Source organism: Labrus mixtus, chromosome 15 (genome assembly GCF_963584025.1).
Source record: "Labrus mixtus chromosome 15, fLabMix1.1, whole genome shotgun sequence".
Classification (NCBI taxonomy): Eukaryota; Metazoa; Chordata; class Actinopteri; order Labriformes; family Labridae; genus Labrus; species Labrus mixtus.
Genome location: NC_083626.1, coordinates 27,176,458 through 27,185,651, shown reverse-complemented (window position 1 = coordinate 27,185,651; position 9,194 = coordinate 27,176,458). Strand labels below are relative to the sequence as shown.

General features: G+C 41.1%; 1 protein-coding gene across 1 annotated transcript; it reads left to right on the top strand.

Moving 5' to 3' along the window:
* The first annotated feature begins 3,019 nt into the window (after window positions 1–3,019).
* On the top strand, window positions 3,020–6,567 carry LOC132989584 (Ig-like V-type domain-containing protein FAM187A). The gene is made up of 5 exons (XM_061057278.1): window positions 3,020–3,223; window positions 3,560–3,837; window positions 3,924–4,286; window positions 4,572–4,810; window positions 5,551–6,567. Exons 1-5 carry the CDS (start codon window positions 3,020–3,022, stop codon window positions 5,775–5,777), a joined length of 1,311 nt encoding a protein of 436 aa, XP_060913261.1. The 3' UTR covers window positions 5,778–6,567.
* The last annotated feature ends 2,627 nt before the right edge of the window (window positions 6,568–9,194 follow it).

The following is a 9,194-nucleotide window of genomic DNA, read 5'->3' as shown; positions in this document are numbered from 1 at the left end:
GGACAACAGTCCACTTAAACAGTCAGACTGCGAGGACCAGTAGCTGGTCCCCAAATGATAGAGTGGTTTACCACAGTAACTAGGGAAGGCAGGGTCCCTGAAATTCTAGAGAGAATATTCCAGTTGATGTCTGTAATGCATAGAGATGTACCGTCAGGGTGATGGTTATACTTCCAGGTCAAGGATTTAATATCTCAATAACATGTCCTGACATTTGTAAAGGAAAGTGTAAGTGAAAGTAGTTGAGAGCGGGGTACTCCCTGCTTTCTTTAAAGCAGGTAAGCGAAAGCTGCAATAAATTGTTCCCTGCTTTAATACATTTGGGTGATAACTAACAAAATACAGTCGTGATAAAGGGCTGTTCACTCACCAAAGTACGCTGGAAAAATGGAAATGCTGTTTAAAAAGGAAGACAAGATAAATGTCACATGTAAGAAATCTGTTAGACTGCAGAAAAAAAACAACCTACAATGTTCAGAACACTTGAAGTACATTTTTGAATAAATGTGTTCACATCCTGACATTTAAATCAGAGGAGCTTTTAAAGATAAAGCAGGCTTTGGAAGTATTCGACTATGGAAATATGTGACATTTGTAAATAAATAAGGCTTTCCTGTTTTGCACGTTTTGATTTCTTCCCAGTTGCCAACATCTTGTAACTTTTGCTAAAATGTTGCTAAAGTGCTATGCTCATGATGGATTAAGCTGGGTCTTTGTAATATAGCAATGGGTAAGGTCTTTTTACCTGCTTTTTGTGTCTCGAGATAACACTTGTTATGAATTGGCACTATACCAATAAAGATTGATTGATTGATTTATTGATTATATGTTTAATCCTTTAACATCTGTCTATTATCATCAGATTTGCCCTCCTTAAGCTTATGAAAGTAAAAATGAGCATAACATTTATTCATCAAACAAATGTTGTGTTTTCTTTTCATCTCTTAATCAAACGGTGTTTGTGTGATTAAGAGATGTTCTTTATATTCAATATTCAATGTTCAATATTTGAGAATTCCTCATTTCTGGAAAACATTAAAAAAAATAATAACTTTCTCTGCTAAAGTTTATTGATTGCTGCTTTGTTTGTTCATGTTTGTATGTTGTCAGATTAATCTTTGTTGATTCTGGCTTCGATTCAGTACAATGGATGGAGACCAAGAAGCGCTGTCATTTTAAAAAGCGTAGTTAATAGTTGAAACCAGTTACTTACTTTTAAAAGTGTAATTGTCGGCTGTTCAAAGTGTGCCATCTCTTTTGAATTGGCATGCAATGAATCTCGGTATATGTTGGCCCAAGACGGATAAAGCAACCTTTGTGTAATTCCCAGTTCACCAAATTGGTTAAAATATCAATAAAAATAACTAACGATGGTAATTATCAAATGGAGTATTTGCTTGTCAGAAATAGAAAGGGTCTAAGACAATTTTCAAAAATTGTGTTTTGGAAATGACCTTGATTACATTTTGTTAATTGAATAGAGGAAGTTGTTTAGTTCTGAGAACAGATAATTAGCCTCCTGGCTAGTCCTAACTCCACCCCCGAAAAACATTATTAATATTAAAATTGTTTACAAGCACACACGCATACAAACAGACACACACATAACACAGTGGAATCATGATTCGGTGCCTGCATTCAGTCGCGGCTGCCAGCTTACATCATAAGAGTCTTGTTTACGCCTTCGGGCAGACACGATGGTCAGCAGTGTGTTCATTCATTGTGCTGGAGGCCAAATAACAAACAGACCTGCTCCACAGCAGGGAGCGGCTTCATCTCACTCATTTATTTGTTCTTTGTAATATTACAGAACTGAATGCGTGCTGCATTGTTTGGATGCAGTGTGCAATGAAATAAGTGCATGAAGCATAGCTCACCTCACTCCAACAAACTCTGCGGTGAAGATTACGAGGTGTGTGCAGTTTGCTAACATTTGTTAGGATTAAGGTTGTCTTTATTTTCGCTGTGAGAGGGCAATCTGTTTTACAGTCAGAAGTGAAAACAAACAGCCAGCAATCAACATGCAACATAAGCAGACACTAAGAAGTCCAATGGACAATACCGATGGTTAACTTGCAGAACCACAAAGAAGAAATTAAAATGAAGGAGTTTCCTTGTGTTTTGCAGGTATTACGCTGTCCCAGCTCAAACCAGAGTTCAGTCATAAACATTGGACACATATTTATAAAGTTAATGCTCATAAAATATGTAATAAGCTTTCACAATTTTTTCCCCAAAGTTTTGCCCAACAGAACTTTTTTAAATGTAATGTTTTGTGCTGATAGTTCAGCATTGTGGCATGTTGTTACCATAACAACCCCAGCTAAGGCTTGTTTATAGAGCTCAACAGTTTGGTTCCGGAAGTAAAATATTCCATCCATTTTCTCTATAGCGGATTTGATTATTAGACATAATGTAATAACCATCCGTGGTAGACTTACGATGTACGTTTTGAGAGAAGCGATTGGCCATTGGAATTGCAATGGATTGTGGGATGCATAGTTCCCTTCACTCCTGGAACAAAACATGTACAACATCTTGTACCTTCGCCTTTTTCTTTTGTTTCAAAACAAAAAACGTTTGGAAAACAATGTATTATGTTCACAAGTAATCGGGTAGGGTGTTGACTTGGTTCCAGGATTAAACAATAATTTCCTGAAACATTAATGGAGGATTTAAATGAGGGAAATATGCATTTTGAATCAGAGTCGCCGAAAAAGAGGGCGGTCACTGTTGAGCTCTATATATCAAACATGAGATGGCAGGAGAAGAGTTTTGACCTATGAAGCATAAAGTTTTAAGTTTGTTTTGTCTAAAAATAGAGACTAGTCATTTTTTTTCAACATTTGTTTTGACAACAGAGGTCAGGTCTTCAGTGAGCTCATCGGATTTCATTCTAAGAGGTTGTGCTTTGAAAGTAAACTGGTTTGAGTTGAATTTCTCACATTGAAATAAAACACAAGAGGATTCAATGAGAATGTGCATGAAGTATTGACTTTCTCTACTTCATAAAAGCTGAATGCCTCCCTCATCCTCCTCTCCCCTCCTCTTGCTCCTCCTCATCTTCCTCCACCGTTGTGCTGAAGTTCGGAGCTACGACGCTCCTGAGTATAAGCAGGATGTGTTTGCTAGAAAAGCCTGCCCTGCCTTCCTGACCTTTATGAACGCAGCCTACCTGGCAGGAGTCACAGTGGAGCTGCCCTGCCACTGCAAACCTCAACAGGTAAGAAGAAAAACTTAAAGGTAGCCACTTCGATAAAATGTGTTGTTTTATTGACCAGGCTGCAGTGCTGAAAGGCCTGGAGAATAACTGCATAGAAATAGCAAAGCTTCTTTTTTGATGGTTTGCTTCTTCGGGAAGACATGGAGCAGAGTGAATTTGATCAGAGTACAAAAAAAGAGAAAGGAGATACTGAGTCTTCTGTATTTTTCTTGCAGAGCAAAATAAGAGACTAAATCTAAAGAGAAAGTAATGAAAGTCTCTGTTATTGATCAGCTGGACGACCATATCGACCTTCAGAGGATGTATTCTGTTCACTCTGCTCCCTGTGTGTTTCAGGTCCAATCTGTTGTGTGGTTCTTCAGGAAGCATCTTGGCGGCTCAGAGGAGACCACAGCACTGACTGATCACCATGGCAACAAGCTGCTGGACCCCAGTCGAGTCCCGCACAGCGGCGACCTGCGGAGTCGATTCTCCATCCGCCTCTTCAGCCTGCTGATCTTCAGGGCGGGGCCGGACGACGCCGGCGTCTACATCTGTGGCTCCGACAACAGGGACTTCTTCTACGGTTACGACCTGGACATCCAGGAGGCGCGCACCATCAGCATCACCCAGAGGTGACAAGAAAGATCTGGAGAAGTCGAAGTATGGTTCTGCAAACTGGTTGAGTACTTTTATCACTTTACTGATTTGCTTCTCCTAGGCTCGACCCAAATGATGTAAACCAGAGAGGAAAAGAGAAAAAGAGAGTCGGCTCTGCTCAGCCGCTCTACAGGATCTTCAGCAGCTTCCGGCCCTGGTCTGTGTGCGATCGCTGTGGAGCCCCAGGAGAGCAGGTCCGCGTGGGACTCTGCTACGTCCACTCCAAGTTCCTACATGTACGCTACAGAAAAGCCAATCAGACCACCGCTTCTTGTGGCTCGGGAGCTGTGCCGGAAGCTTTTGAAAAGGTGAAACGAAACAAAGACGGGGCCAAGCTGGAGGTCAAAAGCTGTCGAGTGTCATGTCCAAATCCAGCTCCTTCATCCTCCAAGATCCGGTCTTTGATGGCATTTCTCGGGCTCAGGTAAGTGCCTGAATAATTATATCTGCTGGTAATTACACACAGGAAACGGGCTTCATGCATTAAGTAGAAAAAATTAGAGTGATTATTTAAATAAAGGGCAGTGGGACTTTCAAAGGTCTGGATTAAAAGCTGTAATCATTACATTAGTCATGATTTTAGAAAGATTAAAAGTTTAAAGCTCTTCAAGCAGCAGCCAGAGGCTCCGAGTATCATTTTCTCCCTATCAGCACAGTTTTCATCAACAGTGAAATTGTGACATTATTCATCTTGTTCTCTGTGTCTTAGTTCTGGCTCCACACCAGCAGAGATATCAGTGTACTACCTGAACCACCCTGCAGACCGTGTCCTGACCCTGGGCTGTCCCGGGGCGCGACCTAACATGGCCGTGGCCTGGGACCGAGGACCTGAACCCATCTACAGATTTGATCACTCGGCAGGTGGTAACCACAGCAACACAAACCCCAGACTGCTGATAGACACCGGACACCACCTGGTGTTTCAACCTGCAAAAGCTCAGGACTCAGGTACCGTCTTTTACTGCAATCTCGGAACGCGTCATACTTTGTCTGACAACAGTTGATAAGAGAGCGACCTGTTTAGCCAGCCATTTGCAGGAAATGTCCTTCAGTCAAGACGTCCTTTTACATGTCCTAACAACACGCGTTGAATATTGCGCTGCATCGTGCACAATGCAATTTCATCCTTTGCACGGGGAGACTGAAATTAACAGAGCAAACATTAGATTTCATTACGGTTTGACCTCTAGTGCTATTCTATCGAAGGTGGACAAACTTAAAGCTCAGTCCCCTTTCAATCCTCATCTGTCTACCAAGCGACACAGGGGATATTGGAAACGGGCGTCTGGGTAAAAATGACGCTGCGCTGGGTAGCTCATTGGCAGTTAGGAAACAGTAGAATCAAGCTGAATGTGTTGTTGATGCTTCCTTGTGTTGCATGCTGTTAGGACAGAGTGTAAGGCATGGACGGTGCCTATTCAGGCTGTGTCTGACTTGATTTTAAAAATGCCACAGTCGGATCAAAATTCAGCGCGATCTTTCCAGGACGGCATGAGGGCCGATCAGCTACAATAAATATAAAATAAAAGCACTTAAAACAAACAGCAATCAACACTCATCATGTAAACAGAGAAGGAGCAAGGTTGCTTTTTAACACAAATCATGAGAAACAAACATTATTCCAAATGTTTTTATTGTCCTAATCAGTGATTACCTTATTTTTTCACTTTTTATTTTGTTTTCATCAGGGGTCTACTACTGCTGGCTGCAGGGGCAGCGCGCGGCTGAGATACGCCTGCTGGTCTACGCTCATTTTGGGAAGAGACAATCTGTGACCTCACATCCTGACTTCCTCATAGCTCTCAGAACCGTGTTCAGATCATATGCCATCATGAGCGCCGTGTTTTGTCTGCTGCTGATCGGCCGAGCGGGAGTCAGACTTCTCTTAGAGAAAAGAGAAGCACATGTAGATTAAAGTCTTTTTAAATGCTTTAACGTTGGGTGTGTTATAATCAGTTTCAAGCTTGCTCTTGCTGTTTTTCTCTGGGGTATAACCATTTTTAATAATTTAAGGTTCCAGTGAAGATTATTTTCTTGACTTGAAAATTCCGATTTACCAAGTTCAGTGAAAGCTCGAGGGGCTTTGAGAATGAGCCAATCAGAAGAACGGGGCATGCAGGCACCCAAATTCCACTCCCAACAGGTCTGTGATGTAAAGTGGAAGTTTTCCTTTAAGGGCCTTGGAAATATATTTTTAAAAAAGTGCAAGAATGCAGCTTCAACAATTCTTTTTCTACACGATAAAGGAAAGCTTGATTTGTTTCTGTACAGAAAGCCAACTTTCTGTTCCAACTTGGAAACATTTTTTGAAAGATAAATATATTCAAATCAAATTGGGTTCCAACAGTCTGTCATGTTTGTTCTCGGGTACAGACTTGAGAATCCCCACCTGATGCGCCTGCTCCAGCGCAGAGTGTGAAGTGCTCTCAGGTGTGCAATTTCTCCCGTTAAGAGCTGACTGAGTGATAAAATGAATCTGTGGCATCTCTCTGTACGGTTTTCTCTATCACAAAATAAAATTGGAGACGAAGAAAAAACCAAATGAAAGCGGACTGAAGTGGTTGATAAAGAGAGAGAGAGAGATGGCTGAGTTAATGAATGTGAGGAAAGACAGATGAGCATTTCCATAACAATTATTTTTGTGCAAATTAGACCGGCTGAAAACTCTAACAGACTTGCAAAGTATGATACTTCCCCAGCAGTAAAAAGGCTGTTATGGATATTTCTGAAATCATTATAAAAAGAAATCGGAAAAAGTCTATTAAGTCCTCTCAAAATGTTTCTAAATATCATTATTTTATTTGTGTTTTTTGCTAATTTGATGCAGGCTGAATACCAAGAATTCTTCATGAAATGTTTTCCATCTTGCACGGGGTTAAATCAGCGCGACTGATTCAAAATGAGATGACTCATCACACCTGGAGTTTTTGGAGAACCAGCAGGTGTTGAAGAGTGCCACAGAAAAGCGCAGTCTGAGGAGAGAGAATCTGGGTTCTAGACAGAAGGGACATCAAACATGTCCTCATTAAGACGTCTCTCTGACCCTCCAACCCTGAGAGCCAGAGGGTGGAACACAGGGACTCTTCTTCCTCCACAGCTGTGGCCTCCTCGCGCGTCCTCCAACCTTTCAGTCTCCGTCTTTTAAGCCTCTGCAGCTCTGAATGTGCTCATTTTCAACCTGCAGCAAACAGACTGAAAGGTCACTTGGATCAGAGTTCAGACCTTTGAGTTTTTTTATGGTCCTTATCGGATTCTTGCACGTTGTTTTTAACTCCTCCGCTAACACTATCTAGCCCCGTTTCCTCATCGTGGTTCTGTTCTGTTAAACATGTCTGGAAGTTGGGAACAGAACCAAAATAACCAACCCAACAAAACAACTTGGAGCAAGGCAAGGCAAGTTTATTTATGTCGCACATTTCAACAGCAAGGCAATTCAAAGTGCTTCACACAAGACATCAAAAAGCATCATGACAGAGGAAAGAAAAGAAACATTACAATAGAACATTAAAAAATCACGGAAAATTATTAAATCTGAAAATGTGTTCAAATAAAAATAACTAAAATGAAATTAATTTAAATAAAAAATAAAAGTAAAGAGATTAAAAGAGTTTAAAAAATAAATAAAATAAAATAAAATAAAATAAAATAAAATAAAATAAAATAAAATAAAATAAAATAAATAAAATAAAATAAAATAAAAAAATGAATACAAATAAAAAGACACACTGCAGTCCATCGATTGGTCAAAAGGATGTCACTTCCTGCGCGACAGCTGTAAACACGGACAGACACAAAACATGCCGTGTAGGAGCTATAATGTAAATTTAAAAAATACTGCGTTTGTAGTGACACCGCAGGCCGTTAGGCGAACTGCACCAGTAACATGTTGGTCGCTCGCGCTGGCTTGCTTGTATGTACACGAACGAGCAAGATCATCGGCCGCGAAACACTGGATATTTACCGGCATAAAGTTTACAGAAGAGGTAAGTGGACAGGAGGAAGTGGGCCGGTTGTTTATTTTTACTTACAGATTCCATATTAGATTCATTCTCCATCCTACAAACGACAGTCTCGGCAGGCGCTACTGTTGATCTCTGTAAGCGGAGCGGAGTGAGGAGGACGTCGAGAACACGATAGGAGAAAGAGAGGGAAGAATATTGAGCATGTTGAATAGCTGTGAGGCTTCTGGAGTCAGCTGGTTTCTCTTTAAACACACCTCACAGCAAAGGAAAATGTGGCAAGAAAAATCTCCCAAGAAAAACAGGACTTTGGTTTTTTTCAGAAAGGAGGGCATCAGGTCCAAAAATTGAGCCGATTATCTCTTCTTGTACCCGGGACAAAAATGAATAGAAAACTGTCTCCTGGCTGTTTTTGTATTCAACTATTGGAACAGAGATTTTCATCTGTAGAAACATGTGGCAGCTTGTGTAACAGTTCAACATAAATCACAACCACATGTTGTCAAAAGCATTATATAAAATACTTTATGCATTTTATACTTTATAAAATCACATTCTTTGAAAAGGCCTTCGTCAATGTGTGTCCTTAGTTTTCTCTGACATCTCAAAGAAAGCCGTGCCTAGTATCAGAGAAACCTTGAGCATCTCATAAGTGAGCTCAAAGCATGTGTCAATGTGTCCAAGGTGCTTTACACTGTCAGTACAGAACTATAGTTCAGGTCTTTACCTTCATCTTCACTCTTACTCTGATGCCTCTACTTCCTCACTGAACTTTCCCTTTGTAGGTGCTCTCCTTTAAACTGCTTCATGTTCACCGCTGCATCGCCCGACACGTTTTCTCTTTTTCCCAGCGCTGCTTTGTAGGTGCAGCAGCAGCTGTTAATAACACTGTCTGTCCAACCCAACTGTGTAAGTGTGCGGGTGACAGATTTTCACCCCAGGGTATAAACGCGTACCTTTACAGTTCACAAACATGGTGGCCAAGATAAACACCGCCATGCGCCTCGAGCCAAGTGGAATATTGAACGTGAAGAGCAGCTTGTGGAACTATGACAACAACAACAAGAGTGCCTTTAAAATGTCTCATGGTTCTCTTTGACTGTAGAGTTGAGTGTTTTTGTAAATTGTACTTTGACCGTCCTTGTGTCTCCGTCTGTAACTCTGTGTTCCTGCTGCTGCCTGTCTTGGCCAGGTCTCCCTTTGGGAAAGAGGTTCCTAATCTCAACGGGACCAACCTGGTTAAAGGCTTTATATGTGATTTTTTTGATCCAGCAGATGTCGCCCTTGAGCACCAGCATGAAACCAAAACAACTGGCGCTGCATTGTTGTGTTAGCATGCTAATGCTAGCGATCTTTATTATGCTCGTATCTTC

Bases quoted from the DNA above. Each gene is read 5' to 3' on its own strand.
- LOC132989584 (XM_061057278.1), top strand. From the start codon at position 3,020: ATGCCTCCCTCATCCTCCTCTCCCCTCCTCTTGCTCCTCCTCATCTTC. The intron at 4,287-4,571 runs GTAAGTGCCTGA...TCTGTGTCTTAG, and splicing joins ATGGCATTTCTCGGGCTCAG to TTCTGGCTCCACACCAGCAG. The intron at 4,811-5,550 runs GTACCGTCTTTT...TGTTTTCATCAG, and splicing joins TGCAAAAGCTCAGGACTCAG to GGGTCTACTACTGCTGGCTG.